General features: G+C 49.2%; 1 protein-coding gene across 1 annotated transcript; it reads right to left on the minus strand.

Annotated features, from left to right (window-relative positions):
• Positions 1 to 591: 591 nt before the first annotated feature.
• On the minus strand, positions 592 to 4,117 carry S1PR5 (sphingosine-1-phosphate receptor 5). The gene is made up of 2 exons (XM_037153910.2): positions 4,043 to 4,117; positions 592 to 2,691 (listed from the first exon to the last, which is right to left on the minus strand). Exon 2 carries the CDS (start codon positions 2,671 to 2,673, stop codon positions 1,486 to 1,488), a length of 1,188 nt encoding a protein of 395 aa, XP_037009805.2. The 5' UTR covers positions 2,674 to 2,691; positions 4,043 to 4,117; the 3' UTR covers positions 592 to 1,485.
• Between the last annotated feature and the right edge of the window lie 13,955 nt (positions 4,118 to 18,072).

The raw sequence follows: 18,072 nt of genomic DNA on the forward strand, positions 1-18,072 counted from the left end.
AGGCCGGGTATGGAATTGGGTCCAATCCTGGAAGTGTCCTGGGGCTGTGACCCCAGGATTGAGTGTGTTTGTGTTCCAAGAATTAGGTTGAGTTCCCGTTCGTGTGGTCTTTGGGGACGGCCTGAGGCTCCCACTGGGTCAGCGCCCCCAAAACGCTCTGCTCTTTGCGGCTGTCTGCAGTTCCAAAGTCTCCCGGAAGGGGGCGAGTCGCGGTCTGAACTCGAAGTCCCCTGCATCGGCCCCACCTCACAGGGGTCAGGAATGCGCCTGGGGACAGACATGGACCGTGGCCAGCACGTCTGTAGCCTTTTATGGGCACAAATGAGGCCCTGGTATCCCCCCCAGCCGAGAATACAGACCCCTCCGGAGGAGCCAGACACCAGGCCTGAGCCTCTGCAGGCCACAGCCTGGGCGAGTGAGTGTGGCTCAGGCACTGGGAGAAGGTACTCGTAGCTGGGAGTTCCCTCATCTGTAGAATGTGGGTGAGGAAGCTCACCATACAAGGTTGCAGTGAAAGGAAAAGATGTGTCTTGGGCCTACCACTGTGAGAAAACTAGCCAGGCACAATAAGCTGTAATTGTTCTTATTATTTTTTAATTTTTTTAATGAAGGATCTGACACCACACTCAAAGAAATCTTGTTTCAGCTAAGAATTGACTGAGTCTCCCGGAGTCAAATTGTACGGTGCCCCGTCTTTGGTGTCCTCTTCTCTAAACCGGAGCTCTGTCCTTGACTCCTTTCTCACTCCCACACTCAATTCCTCAGTATTCCTGCTGTTTCCAAAACTTACCCAGAATCCACACGGTCTGAGTCACCATCATTGTTCCCCTAGGCCAGTTCAGTCACCTTCATCTTGTTCTAGCTACCACATTTCAGAGAACTGTGAACAACTGAATCACGTCAAGTCCTTTCTTTGTCTGGAACCCTCCATGGCTCCCACCTCAGAGCAAAAATGAATCCTCCCCAGAGCTTACAAGGCCCCAAGTGATCTGCCCAGTTGTCTCCCTGCCTTGGTTTCCTCCCACGCTTGCCTCCACCACTGCTCCAGTCACACTGGATCCTTCCTTTTCATGCAACACACAGGCACATTTCAGCCTAAGGATCTTTGCACCTGTTGTTCCCTCATAGGACCTGCTCTTGCTCCAGGTGTTCCCAGGACAATAATGTCTCAGCGCATATCACCTGTCACACCTCTGCAGAGAGGCCACCTCTGACCACCATCGATCGCATCACTGCGTTGTTACCAGGACAGTCTCCATGACTCTTCACTTCGCCATCTCCTGTGTACCCACCAGAGCATCAGTTCCACAAGGGCAGCGGTTTTTGTCTGTGTTCACTGTTGTAGGGTTGGCGCCAGTAAAGTACGTCCCCTGTGTCTCTTCTGTCTACACCATTTTTGGCAGGTTTTCCTATAAATTCCATCACTTAAAAAGAAAAAGTCTGCAAAAACAGCTCTTAAGGAGAGAAATGGTGGGTGAGAAAGCCTCAGTCTGTGGCTGGTGCAGGTACCAGGGTCCCAGTGGCTGTAGGTGCACCAGTAGAGCCGCTGATGTCCAGCCCGTCCCGCTGGGGTGAGGAACGATCCGAGGGGCTGGAGCTGCCATCCAGGCCAGGGGGCAGCCAACGGTGTAGGCCGTCGGAAGCCCCAGTGGCGCTCCCGGATCCCCGGGAGGCTCCTGGGCCTCGACTACAGGGCCGTCTGCCGCAGCAGACAAGGCACAGGAGCGCGTGGCGCAGGTCATGGTTGGTGAGCGTGTATATGATGGGGTTCAGAAGAGAGTTGGCCATAGCCAGGCCCAAGAAGGGATCGGCCTGCAGGAGCACCGGGCAAGCGCGCGCCGGGCAAGACACGTCCAGCAAGAGCAGCAGGAAAAGGGGCCCCCAACACACCACAAAGGCCAGGAGCACTATGCTCACAGTGCGCAACAGAGCCAGAGAGCGCGGCGTACGGCGCGCCCGCCTCGAGGAGCCCCCAACAGCTCCTGGGCGCGCGCGCAGGCGCCGCGCGTTGGCACGCACCTGGCAGTAGATGTGCACATAGAGCGCACAGATGGCAGCCAGAATGCCAAGGAAAGCGAGCACGCAGAAGAGCACATAGGCCTTGGCGTAGAGGGGCAGGACGGTGGAGCAGGAGTCCAGGTGGCCCAGGCAATTCCAGCCCAACGCGGGCAGTAGCCCCAGGAGCAGCGACACGCCCCAGGCGGTAGCCGCCAGGGCCAAAGTGCGCCCTCGACGCGCGGCGGGTGCCGGTCCCCGGCGCGCCATGGTGAGGCGGCGCTCCAGCGCGATGGCCAGGAGACTCAGCACGGACGCGGCTAGCGCCACAAAGACGCCACCTTCTCGCACGAACCAGAGCGTGGGCGACAGGTGCAGTGTGAGCGGCCCTGACAGCAGGATGTTGGCAGCGTAAGCAGCGCCAGCCAGTAGGTCCGACAATGTGAGGCTGCCCAGAAGCAAGAACATGGGCGCATGGAAGCGCGGGTGGCGTCCAAGCACGAACAGCACGGCCAAGTTCTCCAGAACGATGAGCGCGCACACCGCCAGGCAAACGACGGCGTCGGCGCGCAGTCCAGCGCCGGGCTGGTAGCGGGCACCACGGAGCTTGCCGGTATAGTTGTAGTGAAGGACGATTACTTCGCTCACTGGCGCCGGACGCAGCAGTCCCGTCTCCATGGGCCACCTGCCCCAAGGCTGCGGAGAGGTCCATGCAATGTCAGGCTGGGCACACACAGTTCTGGCGACGCAGGACTGGAAAAGGGGCCCTAACCCCCTCTCTTCCACCCCATAGGTACACTGGGGAGCAGGAGGGCTTTGGAGTGGGAGGGGGCTGGCCACAGGGACAGGGAGACACAGTCCCATGGTTTGTGAGGGATATTCATGACTAACACACAAACTGGGATATTCAGAAGTGTACACAGTCGACCACAAACAGAGTGCACACAAATGCAGCCGCACGCAGAAAGGGACATATAAATACAGTGACACATCCACCAGGACATGTAAACACAGTCGCAAACTAGGCCAAAAATACTGGAAGACCCCATCAGGAAAACATGAAAATATATTCACCTATGGACAAAGCGACACATATTCAGTCACATGCAGACAGGATCTCACGCCCAGTGACAAAGACCACAATTTCACAACCTCCACCCACACCCAGCCCGGAGCCTCACAATCTGCTTGTCTTGCTGCACCCAGGGCCTTTTCCTGCTCAGACCCCTTCACCCACTGCAAAACCCTGTGAGTAAGCTGAGCCTATCTGCCCATTTCCCAGAAGCAGAGCCTGAAGGCAACAGACAAGATCCACATGGCAAGGATAGGCTCTTGCAAAGAGACACACATGTCATTAAAGTATAATAACACTTCCCTTGCGACTGCACCCTTTAATCCCCTGGACGACTATTCCCTTAGCCCCCATTTACAGATGAGGAGACTGAGGCTGAAAAGAAGTATCTCACAGAGAAGCAGGCACAAAGGTTTGTGTGTTCCCACATGAACACAGCCATGCAGGAACAGTTGCACAGTCACACAGGTCCCACTTAAAGGAGGAGAAAACTAAGCCTTGGGGAGGAGAACGGACTTATTTGGGCTTGGTAGGAGCAAATGCATGCCAGACAGAATCAGTTGCACACAGGGGACCAGGTGTAAATACACTCACAGAGTCAGGGGGTCTGCCACACTGAAGGAAGGGGCGTCAAGTACACTCAGGCAAACATGGGTTGCACTCGTCCTGATGGGGACTCTACGGACAGGTTCACAGCCTCTGCACCTCCTGCCCCGTCTTGGCTGGCCTGCCCGTGGTACTCAGCCAAACTTGCAGTAGAGTTGCCCGGGTAGGGTGAGGGCCTGTGGATTCCAGGCACCCCCACCCTCAACCCACACCAGCATTCAGCTAGGGAGTCCCTGGCTTTGCCCTCCCTAGAAGCTTCTGGAAAAGGCCTAGGAACCCCAAGCCAGGGGATCCGGGTAGTGGACAGGGCAAACTTTCCAGGCCAGACTGAGCCCCACGCACCCCGGGGACCCAGTGCTATACACTCACCCTGTGCCCTGGTCTGGCGCCCCACACAGTGGCGCAGCCTGGAGCCCAGAGATCAGATGCAGCTCTAGGGGCTGGACTGGAGCTGGGAGGCAGGGCTTGGAGGGTGGGGGTGGGGGCGGGTCCCCAAAGCTGAGCTCTTGCAGTCGCCAGCAATTGCCCCGCCTCTTGGGCTGCGGCACCCAGGCCGTGCTGCCAGCCTGTGCCACCCGCCGAGGCACCGGAGCGCGGCCGGGTGGCGACTGGCACCGGGGAGTCCTCGACTGCCCCCTCCGGAACGGGGCTCCCCTCTCAGGGATGCTCCATTGCCATGGGAGGACCCGGAGACCCTGGAAGGGGAGGAGGGTTCTTAGTGGGGGTGGCCGCGTCCTGAGCCTCTCCTCCCAAACCCCCAGACGAGGGATTCAGTCTGTTCTTGGGCTTCTGGGCACTGACCCCTTCCACTTTCCGCTTACCTTCAACTCACCCTCCTGGGCTGCAACGCAAGGACTCCGGGTGGGCGGAGGGAACACAGCAAGGCAGGATAGGAAAAGTCTTATGCAGGGAGCCGCTGGAGCTTCAGTCCTGTCCCCGAAGCGGACAGGCCTCGGCCCGTCCTGATACCCCAACTCCCACGCCGGGATTGAGGGCTTGAGGCAGCGGCGGGAGGGCAAGGTGCAGGCAGGATTCTGGTGGGAATCTCTGCCCCACCTCCTAGATAAGGAGGATCTGGATGGTGTGCCGCCTGGTTACCCGTTATCACTCCAGAGGGTGGGATTTACTCATCCACTGTGTTTCTGACCCGAGTCCCCACTAAACTGTCAGCTCCACAGTGGCAGGGATTTTCATCTGTCATCTCTCTGGGCATTGCCTGTGCCCAGTAAGTACCTCCTGACTGAGTGGATGAATGAATGAATGGATGAACGTCTCCCTCATTTTCCCTGTCTCTCATTGCTCCTCTCCCAGTCTCCATCTCCGTTTCTCCCTGGCGGTTTGTGGGTGTGTGTCTTTGTCTGTGTCTCTTTCCCACGCCTCTTCCAGGCCTCCCTTCCTCCTGTGGGCCAGTCCTAGCTGGCCCTGCACCCCCTACCCCCAGTTCCCAGTTGCTTCCTGGCTAGGCCCAGCTCCCTCACCCTCAGCCAAAGGCTACAGCCCGGAGCGGGGGCTGGGCCTGGCTGCTGCAACTCTCCCCAGGACAGTGCCCTTCGTTTGGGTTGCCACAGCCTCTGCTGGCTGAGGGTAGGGTGAGGGGGCCCCAGGGGCCTTGAGATGGAGGCTGGGAATGGGGTGGATCTTGGGCACCCTTATGGGGAAGAGGGTCACCCAGGCCAGGTCTTGCCCCCATGTAGCCCCTTGCAGACCCCCGCTGGCTCCTGTCCCAGCTGTTCCTCAAGAGGACAGTTGGTCCTGCTTGCTCTGACCAAATGAAGGCAGCGCAGCCAGCGGAGCCCATGGGGTAGGGGTAGAGGACCGGGTAACACTTGTGTATGGCGTGTGCTCCCCAGCAGTGGGGACCAAGCCTGCTGGAAGGTGCCCCGAAGAATCCCCTGGACAGAAGCGTGCCTGGCACACAGCAGGTGCCCCATAAGTGGGCCCCTTTCTGCAAAGGGAAGCCACACCCCTGGGTGGGAGGGTGGTTGCTTCGCACCTCCCCGGTGGCAATCTCACCTCCTGTAGCCCCCTAAGCAGGGGAAGGAGGCTCTTCCTGTCAGGGTCCAGGCCCACCCCCTCCCACCCTTGCCACCTCCAGGCGCCTCTTTCCCATAGACTGGGACCCTAGGGACTCAGGCTCCAGAGACTGGGGCTGACGTCAGACGCCTCCTAGATGCCTCTGCGGCTGCCCATCCTGCAGCCACAGCTCTTAAAACTCAGATCACACCCCTCTCCTGCTCCAAACTCTACCATGGTTCTCTGCATCTCTCTGAGTCAAAGCCCAAGTCCTCCTCAGGGCACACAAGGGCCTGCACAGCCTCTCCTCCTTGCTTCTCTCCTCTCTGGCTGCCTTACTCCCTTCCAGCCTGACTGGCGTCCCCCTTGTTCCTCACATAGTTGAAAACCTTGGGACTTGAGAATTCATCTGCCTGAAACACGCTTCTTCCAGCCTTTCCAAGCTGGTCACCTCCTTCAGAGAGGACTTCCTTGATCTGTCCCCCTCCTCCCCAATCTCACATGGCTGCCAGCACCATCTGAAATTATCTGGAGTATGTGTTTATCTTTCTGGCCTATTGCATGTCTCTGCCTGAGCCCCCCCAGCTCCAGGAAGGCAGGAACCCTGTCTGTCCATCTGCCTAGCACTCGAATAAATGTTAAGCTGGGGGTATGGAGCCAGACTCAACTGAACTGATGCCCCTCTGAGCCTTGGTGGCCTCATCTGTAAAATGGCGATAATAACAGTGTCTATTTGGATGACTATTGTTGAGGATGAAAGCAACAATTTGAACAGAGCTGGGACATGAAGTGAGAGCCCAGTAAAAATGTTAGCTTCGGTATATTGGCCACTGCTGCATCCCCTGGGAGGCATTAGGAGGGGACTCAGCTCAGGCCCCACCAAGGACCCCAGAAAGCACCAGCTCCCCACCCTACCCTTTCTGCAGCAAAGCCCGGTCTCTTCTCAGGGGAAGGGCATCCCTGGCCTCTGAAATCCTGCCGCAACCCACTCTCCTAATGCATGCCTGGGCCGGCACACCCACCGGGCAGGTTCTGCTGCCAGAGCCCTCGCCTACAGAGGCCACCTCGCCCAGTCTTTGCCTGGTCTTCATTCACTGAGCTGTGTCTGCACTTCTGAAAGGAAAAAAATGCCTCTCATGGTCCCCTTAGACACTCAAGCATGGGAGAGAACCAGTTCCCATCCTCCTCCCCACCTCCCACCAACCCATGTGGAGCTGGTGGATATGGCTGCAGGGAGGTGTGAACTGACAACTTGCTCATGATCGGTGGTCAGAGCAGGCATGGGGTACTCAGACTGGAGGCCAGCGTGGCAACTCCAGCTCACAACCACCGGCTTGTTTGGTCGGCTCAGAGATTTCCTCTGCAAACATCTGTTTGAACTGTACCGAAACACTATATTGTACTGTAGTCAGTAGCAACGAGTCGACCCAGTATCCAGATCTGGGTTTCTAAATACCATTTTCCTATACAAGAAACTAGGGTTCTTTAGAGAAATGGCTGATTCTAGGGTTGAGTCAGAGAACACACAAAATGATCTTGGAGTATCTTCCAATGTCAGAAAGTGTTTTTTTTTAAAAAAGCACTGGCTAGTGTGGCTCAGTGGATTGAGTTCAGGCCTGTGAACTGAAGGGCCGCTGGTTCGATTCCTAGTTAAGGGCACATGCTTGGGGTGTGGGCCAGGTCCCCGGTTGGGAAAGTGCTAGACAACCAATTACATATCGATGTTTCTCTCCTTCTCCTTCTCCCTCCCTTCCCCTCTCTCTAAAAATAAATACAATCTTCTGGGAAAAGGAAGTCAAAGGGACTCAGGGGCCAGCCTGAAAGAACTCCCACTGGCTGAAGCTGGAACAATTTGGATAACAAAATAAATAGTAATAGTCTTAATTATAACCCAAAGAATATAATAAATGACCACAAGTCCGTACTAACTTAAAGACATGATTGAATCCACTTAAATTGGGGGAGAAGAAACAGATCACCCTGAGAGAAGAATTCCAGTTAATACATGTAAAATGAATGATGAAAACATCCCCGGCTGATGTGGCTCAGTGGACTGAGTGCCGGCCTGTGAACCAAAGTGTTGCCGGTTCGATTCCCAGCACATGCCTGGGATGAGGGCCAGGTCCCCAGTATGGGGCACGTGAGAGACAACCACACATTGATGTTTCTCTTCCTCTCTTCCTCCCTCCCTTCCTCTTTCTCTAAAAATAAATAAATAAGTAAAATATTTTACAAAATAAAATAAAATGAATGATGAAAATAGAAAATTAACATTAGAATACCACAAGGCCCTGCACAGCCGCTCCTCCTTACTGATTAATGGAGAAGTTGATGGGCAAAACTTTAAGGAGAAACAGGACATTTGCATAGGATCAAAGTTTCCCCCACAAAAGTATTATTAATCACTTTGGTGGCCTTAATTTTCATTCACGAATTTAGCTCCTCCCTTTAAGGGTGGAGCTAAGCTCCCCTGTCCTCTCTCAGGACTGGACTTGGCGCCTTGTTTCTAACGAATGAAGTGTGTCCACGCTAAAACCTGCACATGACGTTGCTAGCAGCGCTGTTCATAACTGCCAAGACCCAGAAAAAACCAGGATGTCCTTCAGTGGGTGAGTGGATAAGTTGTGGCACATCTATCCAGATAATGGAATATTTATTTAGTCATCACTAAAAAGAAATGAGCTTTCAAGCCATGAAAAGACACGGAGGAATCTTAAATGCATGTTACTAAGTGAATCTGATCCAAAGGCTACACACAACTACACACCACATGATTCCGATTCTGGAGATGCCAAAACTATGCAGACGATAAAAAGATCAGAGGTTGGCGGGGTTAGGTGGTGGGGAGGGATGGATAGGCAGAGCCCATGGGATTTTTAGGACCATGAAACTACTTTGTATGATATTGTTATGGTAGATACATGTCATGATACATTTGTTCAAACCCACAGAATGTACAATGCCAAGTGTGAACCCTAATGCGGACTATGGACTTTGGGTGATGGTGTGTTTCAGTGTAGGTTCATCAGTTGTACCAAATGCACCACCGTGCTGTGAAATGTCCTTGGTGGGGAGAGTAGTGGGGAGAGCAGGTATATGGGAAATCTCTGTACCTTCCGCTCAATTTTACCATGAACCTAAAACTGCTCTATAAATAAAGTTCATTAATTTTTTTAAAAAGGTAAAATGGTCAGCCTGAGAGGTCCTCAAGTGGGCAAATACTCCCAGACCATGCCACCTGGCAGCTTTGGACATTTTTATACCAGTCTGACCCCTGGAGATTATTTATTATCCAGACCCCTGGTTGAGATGCCAGGAGCATGGGTTCTAGGGCAGAGAGATGGCAAGATGCCTCAATTTTCTAAGCTACCCTGAGCCTCAGTTTCCTCCTCTGAAAAGGGGAACACACATTGTCCCATGCCCATAAGGGGCTCACATTTTAGTGGAAGATTTAAAAATATCCACACACGAGAAGATAATTGTGCATAGTGATGTATGCTATCAACAAATAAAATATTATAAGGTGATATGTGAGTGAGTGACTGGGGACTATTTTATTTTTTGTCTTTTTAGTTATTGATTTGAGAGAGAATGATTGGTTGTTCCACTTATGTATGCGTTCTTTGACTGATTCTTGTATATGTCCTGACCTGAGATCAAACCCCAACCTTGGTGTAACAGGATGGCGCTCTAACCAACAGAGCTCCCAGCCAGGGCAATTGTGGAGTTCACTTTTTTAATTATGATTTTTTCCCATTACCATTTATTGCCCCTACACCCCCTACCACCTCCACCCCCCACAATCAACACACTATTGTTGTCCATATCCTGGAGTTCTCTTCCTTTTTCATTTGATCCCTCGTGACTTCTTATTAAAAATTCAAAAAAGCTCTAGAGAGAGGTTACGAACTGGGAGAGGAAAGGGAGGAGAAGGCAGCTCTGTGGGGGACTGATCACTTTGTCCTGAAGTGCTGGGCAGGAATTAGGCAGAACCCCGCCTCTCTCCTCTCACCGGCTCACCCCAGGCCTGGCAAACCCCCTGGGGGAAAATCTGACTTTATCCTTCCTCCAGTGTAGTCCTTATTTCCCAGGCCCTAGGCTTGGAAACTTGGAGTCAGCATCTCCTCTCTCGTCCCCTCACGCTTAGACATTCATTTCACAGATTACATGCGGAGGGGAAAGAACAGCTGGGCACAGGTATTGGATCAGCACACGCAAAAGCCTGGAGGCTGGAAAGAATGTGTGTATAAAAGAAACAAAAAATCAGGTCAACTGGGGAGCAGCTTGGCTTAGGGGAAGGAAAGTGGAGGGTGATGAAATTGAGGGTAGGAACGGGTCAGGTTTGGTGGGGCCTCCAATGTCAGGCGCTTGGTGTGTAAACACTGCCATGCTGTGTGACTTGCTTAACCTCTTTGACCTCAGTCTCCTCTCCTATAAAATTGAGACACAAAAGTCTTTTTCTTTCTCACGGTGATCTTGTCAGTGTAATGCAGTCATTGCCTGGCCCGGAGCTCACCACTCACAAAAAGTCAGGGATTAATTTTTAACAGCTCTGTTGAGGTGCAATTCACATATGATACAATGCATCGATTTAAAGTATATAATTCTATGGTTCTTAGTGTATTACAGTTCTTCGGTGATGGTGTGTAATCATCACCAAAATCGATCTTAGAACATTTCATCACTCAGGAAGGAAAGCCCTTACCCATCAGCAGTCACACTCATTTCTTCTTCCCCCAGACCCTACAAAGCACTGCTCTGCTTTCTGTCTCAATGGATTTGCCTGTTCTGGACGTTTCACGTAAATGGAATCATATACGACGTGGCCTTTTGTGGCTGGCTTCTTTTACTTGGCATAATGTTTTCAAGATTCATCCATGCCATAGCATGAATCGGTACATTGTCCTTCCTTTCTATGGCTGAATGATGTTTCATGGGATGAGTTACACCATATTTTGTTTATTCACTCATCAGTTGATGCGTAGGGTTTTTTTCCACTTTTTTGGATAGCTTGAAAAGTGCTGCTGTGAACCTGTGTACAGGGTTTTCGTGTGGAAATATGATTCTATAGAGTAAAACTGCTGGGTCACATGGTAAGTTTATGTTTAATATTTTGAGGAACTGCCAGACTGTTTTCCAAAGAGATTGCGCTATGTTGCATTTCCAACAGCAATGTATAACTGTTCGGATTTCCACATAGCCTTTCTAACACTTGTTATTTTGCACGCTTTTTAATAACATATTTCATTTATTTATTTTTAGAGAGAAAAGAAGGGAGGGAGAAAAAGAAGGAAAGAAACATCAGTGTGGTAGAGAAACAGCGATTGGTTGTCTCCTGCACGTGCCCTGACTGGGGATCGAACCCCTGAACTTTTGCTTTGCAGGATGACACCCAACTAAATGAACCACACCAGTCAGGGTGCATCCTCTTCTATGATAGCCATCCTAGAGGGGGTGAAGTGACATTCATTGTGCTTTGGGTAGTTATTACTTCCTGTTACTGTTTTTTACTGATCCCACTATCCCTCCTTCTGACTTCCCTATGCTCACGACACTCCAAAACTCCTTGGTGCCCTTTGAAGAAAGTTCAAAGATCTGGCCATTGGCATCTGGCTCCTGCTCCCCTGTCCCCTATACCTCTCCCCATACCATATCTCCTGCCCCCGAATCTCTAAATCTGCCAACTGGTCCGCACAGTCAAAGAGGGGCTGGTTATGGGGTCAGACAGACGTGAGTTGGAATTCTGCCTCTAATGATCTTGAGCAGATGGATTTCTGTGAGCTCCAGTTTTCTCATCAGTTAAATGAGGAATCGTAATTATTTCCTTTTTCCCTTTCTCATAAGCAAAGAGACAGTTATGTCAACTCTTTTTAGTACAGTACCTGGCATTGAGGAGGGGCTGTAATGATCAGGATTTTTTCATTGCAAGTTCCAGAAAAAAAAAAAAACACCTAAGTTCAACTTAAAAACAACTCAAAGTGGTATGAAGGGAGAAAAAAAAACAAATTGGCTCATGTAACTGAAAATCTAGGTATCTAGGAGTTGGGTTGACTTCAGGCATAGATGGACCAAGAAATTCCAGTGTCACCAGGAATCTAACTCTGTCTCTTGACTGCACTTTCATCTCATCAGCCTCCCCTTTGGGTGGCAGAGACTCTGCCTGGCACTGTGGACCCATTATTTCCACTAGAAGCCACTTGGGAAAAGACATTCAGCTACTCCAGGGTTTCAACAAAAGCCCAATACTGAATTTCATTGATCTATCAGGTGTCATGACTAAACCAGTCACCTGCCCTAGGGGATGGACTGCTTTGATTGGCCAGGTTGGGGAATGTGGGATGAGGCCATCCCAAGTTTGGTTTGACCACCTTCATCTGGGCTATAGAGAGTCCCCAAACCATGACCAGTTGTGTTTCAGGCCTCTGAGATGGGACAGCCACAGAGCCGCAGAGAGGTCAGTTTAATTTGGAAAGCTCAATTTGGGGCCAGTCGTGTTTAAGATGCCTCCCAGTCATCACGTGGTGCCACTGAGTCACCAACTGGATGTGGGACGTGCATTCACCTGCTGTCCTGGCGGCATGAACTCTTTTTATTGCTTTTATGGAAATATAATTTTATTTTTCTTTGAAAGATACAATTTAGAAGTATAATTATTATGATATATGATTTCTCCAGCTGGAGCTAATTGCCTTTTCTTTCTTTACTTGTCTCTTAGTTCTGGCTGTGCATCTCAATTCAACTTCCCAAATGATCGAATCTGCCAGGTAATCTAACTGAATTTTGTTTCTCCCACCTGCACTTTTCTGCTGGGGGATTCCTCCTCTCACCTCCCCCCACCTCCAAGGAACTCTCTTTATATCCTACTTTGGGACTGGTTTCCTCAATCCCAGGTCTTTTATCTTTTCTTGCTTTACCACCTTGTTTTGAGACTATGAGAACATGGGAGATAATATTTTTTAACCCCTCCACATTTTCAAATATCCTTTCTTGCTCCTTACACGTGCAATATTTTGGCTGGAAATACTGGACTGGATTGAAAATCCTTTTCTGTCTGAATTTTGAGCTCATAGACCCACTGTCTCTTTGCTTCCACTGTCTTTGAATGTGCCATTCATTCTACCAGGAATGCATTTCTCTCCTCTCTTTTTTTTTCTGGCTAATTCTTACTCATCATTTAGATTCCATGATAGATATTTCTAGGGTAGGCCAATATCTATTGAATGAAAAGGTACATTGTACATTGAATTAAGTACCTCCCTTGACTAATTCCAGCCATTTGAATGTGAGTAGAGTGTGTCACTCACTTCTGAGTAGAGGCATCAAAAAGCCCCTATACAATTCTCCAGTCTCCCTTTTGTCCCTCTATGACAATTGAGGTGATGAGTTTCAGCTACAAGATGGTGGGTGCCTTGTCAGCTTAAACTCTGAGAGGCTGAGTAGAGCTGAGTCCCTACCAATCCATGCAGAATGAGTAAAATGAGGGAGAAATAAACTTCGGTTGTGCTAAACCACTGAGCTTCAGAGTTGCTTATTACTGCAGTGAAACTTGACCTATTCTTACTAATACAGAACACATCTTAAATGTTCCTCAAAGATGTCCTCCTGGATCAAAGTCCCCAAACTAGAGTACTGCCTGCTGTTGTACATTTGTGTTTTCCTACAAGATGCTTATTAAAATTGTAACTATGCAATTATTTGTGTGATGAGTTCATCTTCTATCTCCCATATTCTACGTCTAAGACTCCATGAAGAGACAGCAGTATTTGTGTTATCCATTGCTGCAGCCTCAAATCCAGCACAAAATCTGGCACATAGAAGATGCTCAGGATACATTTGTTGAATCAAAAAATAGTTTTGCATCCTGGCCGGTGTGGCTCAGTGGATTGAGTGCCAGCCTGTGAACTGAAATGTCACCAGTTCAATTCCAGTCAGGGCATATGCCTGGGTTGCAGGCCAGGTCCCCAGTAGCGGGCACACTACGGACAATATATTTCTTGCACATTGATGTTTCTCTCCCTTTCTTTCCCTCTCCCTTTCCCTCTCTCTGAAAGTAAATAAAATCTTAAACAAACAAACAAAACAAACCCCCCCAAAATAGTTCTGCAAACTTTCAACCAAAAAGGCAGTGACAAGCACAGCTCATTTCTAGAGCATTCTCTCACACAACTCTCAGTCCAACAGAGGCATGCAAGGCAAGATGAATGGCTCCAAGCAAGCAAGGAAGATGGAGGAAGAAAGCCTCATTTATCGTGAGAAAACATCTATCCGCATATTTGTACTGTCTTCAAGAGAGTGTAATTTATTCTAGCAACCGCTTAGCCTGGGAGGGATTTCTGGAGCCTGATTTATTTCACTAAGGGGCATGGGAACTGGGTGGACAGGCACAGAAACACTCTTGGGATTGCTGAGAGACCCGCGATAAAAGCCATGTCCTGATGCCAAAATACAATCACCAGAAGACAGTCACCTTGTGGAGCTCCACTCAAGTGCATTTTGCACTGGTGCCCTAATGCTACTACACTGATTTTTTTCAGTTTCATTGAGATATCACTAATATACAATAAACTGCACAGACTTCAGATGTTCCAGTTCCTTTATATCCATGCCAGTACTTAGTAAGGTCAGGTTTTTTTTTTTTTTATGTACTTTTAGAGAAAGGGGAAGGGAGAGAAACATTGATATGTTGCCTCTCACATGCTCCCAGCTGGGTCAAATGCCTCCAAATGGGGACCTGGCCTACAATCCAGGCATGTGCCCTGACTGGGAATTGAGGAGGCAACTTTTCAGTTCTCAGGCTGGCACTCCATCCACTGAGCAACACCAGCCAGGGGAATAAGGTCAGTCTTTTCATTTCAGCTGTTCCAACGTTTTGTAGGGACATCTGTTTACCATGTTATTTTGTATTTCCCTGAAGGCTAATGATGCTGAGAATCTTTTCATGTGCCACTTGGCATCCAGTTTTCTCTTCTTGTGAAGAGTCTGTTCAAATCTCCTGCCCACATTTTTATTGGGTTGCTTTTTGAGCATTGAATGCATGATGACTATGAAGATTACCACTGGGAATAATACTAGCTTCCCTACTGTATGGTCTCTATTTCTGAGCCTCTATTTCCTCATCTGCAAAATGGGGTTAATATTTGTACATACCATATAGAGTTGTGCGGAGGGTTAAATGACGTAAGACAGATAAAGCCAATTAGGCAAGGCTGGAGGAAATTAATCTGGAAGCCCTAGAGAAAAAAGCTGTGGACACTCTCAGAAACAGTTGGGAGGAGGCTCTGAAGACAGCTAAGCTCTACAATATATTTTTTAAAATTTTATTGATTATGCCATTACAGTTGTTCTATTCCCCCCTTCATTCCCTTCCACCCTGCTCCCCTGCGCCCCCACCATCCCCCCCTTTAGTTTATGACCATGTGTCTCAAGTTCTTTAGATTCTATATTTCCCATACTATTCTTGCCCCCCTATCTATTTTCTACCTACCTTCTATGCTACTTATTTTCTGTACCTTCTCCCCCCCTTCTCCTCCTCCCACTCCCCTATTGTTAACCCTTCATGAGATCTTCATTTTTATGTTTTAGCTCCTCATCTAGCTGTCCTTTTAGTTTGCTTTTGTTTTAGGTGTGGTTGTTAATAACTGTGAGTTTGCTGTCCTTTCACTGTTCATTTTTTTTATCTTCTTTATCTTAGGTAAGTCCCTTTAACATTTCATATAATAAGGGCTTGGTGATGATGAACTCCTTGAATTTGATCTTATCTGAGAAGCTCTTTATCTGTCCTTCCATTCTAAATGAAAGTTTTGCTGGATAGAGTAATCTTGGTTGTAGGTCTTTGGATTTCATGACTTGGAATACCTCTTTCCAGCCCCTTCTTGCCTGTAAGGTCTCTTTTGAGAAATCTGCTGACAGTCTGATGGGAACTCCTTTGTAGGTGACTGTCCCCTTATCTCTTGCTGCTTCTAGGATTCTCTCCTTCATTTTAATTTTGGCTAATATAATTATGATGTGCCTTGGTGTGTTCCTTCTTGGGTCCAACTTCTTTGGGACTCTCTGAGCTTCCTGGATTTCCTAGAAGTCTATTTCCTTTGCCAGATTGGGGAAATTCTCCTTTATTATTTGTTCAACTAAGTTTTCCACTGGTGGCTGTTGCTTTCCCTCTTCTGGTACCCCTATAATTCGGATGTTGGAGTGTTTAAAGATGTCCTGGAGGTTCCTAAGTCTCTTCTCATTTTTTTGAATTCTTGTTTCTTCATATTTTCCTGTTTGGCCATTATTTTCTTCCTTCTGGTTCACTCCCTTAATATGAGTCCCAGTTTCCTCTTCATCACTATTGGTTTCCTGTGCAATTCCCTTCATTTCAATTAGTTTAGCCTTCATATGTTCCTCTAATTTGTGACTAAAATTGACCAGTTCTGTGTTGATCTCCAGTGTTTTGAACTGTGCATCTGAAAGTTTTGCTATTTCTTCATTGCTTAGATTTATGGGCTCTGGGTCTTCGAGATCTTCTTGAGCCATCTTTGGTCTGTTTGCGCCAGTTAATTATGAGGAGCAGTGCCTTGGGTGTTTACCAGGGTGGGGCTGCCCAGGTCGCTGGGTTGTGATGCTGTATGTGGGGGTGGGGTCAGAGCGGGGAAATGGTGGCCCCCTCTGCTGCCTCTCACCGCTGGGGCCTGCTTGGTCCCGTCTCACCGCCCACTCCCTCGCTGGTCTATCTGTGCACGAATACGGGACCACAGTCAACCCGCCGCCCTGCACCCTCACTGGGTACACTGGTCGCTCACTGGGTCACTCACTGGGTCGCTCACTGGGTCCGCCCATTGCAACCCCACGCCTGGGATCTGCACGCCTGAGTTCATCTGATCGAGTTTTCCTGTGCAGCCCCCCTCCGCCAGCTGCTGGCTTCGCCCCTCTTACCAGTCAGGCTGAAGAATTTGTTGTTATCAGACTTCCGAAAGTTCAATTTTGTGTTCTGACTATGTTTTCTGTTGCTAATATTTTGTTGTCTCTAAACTTGGCTGTGGGAGAAAGCACGGCGTATCCACCTATGTTTCCATCTTGGTGGAAGTCTAAGCTCTACAATCATTTATTTAGCCATTCAGCAAACAGTTATTGCGCATCTTGCGTGTTTCAATACAAGAGGCACTGGGGAGCAGGTGCAGCTTGTTTTATCTCATTGCCATTGCTGGTCCTTGGTATGGGGATGCTGCAAGTGGTGATGGGTGTCCTTGAAAGAATAATGGCCATAGGGCAGTTCTCACTCTCACTTGGGACACAGGGATTAAGAGACAATAATACAAGTGACTAGGAATTATTACACTGTGGTCACAGGAAGCCTGAGAACACATAAAGAAGTTCTAGCCCAAGCTGGAGGTCAGGGTGGGCCTCTCAGAGCAGGTGAGGGGCAAGCTGAGGCATGGACAAGAAGATAGATCAGCTGGATGCACTGGTTTCCTGGGATTGCTGTAATAAATCACCACAAACTGGGTGGCTTAAAACAGAAGTGGGTTTGCCAGCATTTGCCAGTGTGGCTTGGTTGGTAGGAGTATCACAAGGGTTTGATCCCTGATTAGACCACATATGTAAGTTGCAGGTTTAAGTTCCCATGTCAGGGTACATGCAGGAGGTGGCTGTTTCATTCTCTGTCTCTCTCCTGTTCCTCCCTAAAATCAATGAACATATCCTCAGGCAAGAATTTAAAAACAAAAAGCAAAAACAGAAGTGGTTTCTCTCACAGTTCTAGAAGCTAGAATTCTAAAGTCAGGGTGTCATTGGGGACATGCTCTGTCTGAAGTCTCCACAGGAGCCGAGAGAATCCTTCCCTGCCTCTTCCTAATTCCTGGTGGTTACTGGCGTTCTTTGGTTTGCCTGCAGCTCCGTAACCCTGATCTCTGCCTCTGTGGCCACATAACCTTCTTCCTGTGTGTGTGTCTCTGTCTTCCCTTCTTACAGGGCACCAGTCATCTTGGATTCAGGGCAGCCCACCCTAATCCAGTATGACCTCATCTCAACTAATTACATTGACAAAGATCCTGTTTCCAAATAATATTATAGCCACCGGTGCTGAGGATGAGAGCTTTAATAAGTCTTTTTGGAGGATCTGAATAGACGTTTCTTCCAAATAAGACTTCCATAAAGCCAACAGGTACATATCAACACACACCTGTCAGAATGGCTATTGCCAAAAAAGAGCAGGAAATAATGAGTGTTGGTGGAATGTGGAGAGAAGGGAAAACTTGTGCACTGTTGGTGAGGATGTAAATGGTGCAGCCACTGTGGAAAACAGTATTGAGGTTCCTCAAAAAAGTAAAACTATGCCCTGGCTGGTGTTGCTCAGTAGATTGAGCACCAGCCTGCAGACCAAAGGGTTGCTGGTTCGATTCCCAGTC

Source organism: Artibeus jamaicensis, unplaced genomic scaffold (assembly GCF_021234435.1).
Source record: "Artibeus jamaicensis isolate MK-2021 breed Jamaican fruit bat unplaced genomic scaffold, CSHL_Jam_final scaffold_537, whole genome shotgun sequence".
NCBI lineage: Eukaryota > Metazoa > Chordata > Mammalia > Chiroptera > Phyllostomidae > Artibeus > Artibeus jamaicensis.

Coding starts and splice junctions, on each gene's coding strand:
- S1PR5 (XM_037153910.2), bottom strand. CDS start 2,673: ATGGAGACGGGACTGCTGCGTCCGGCGCCAGTGAGCGAAGTAATCGTC.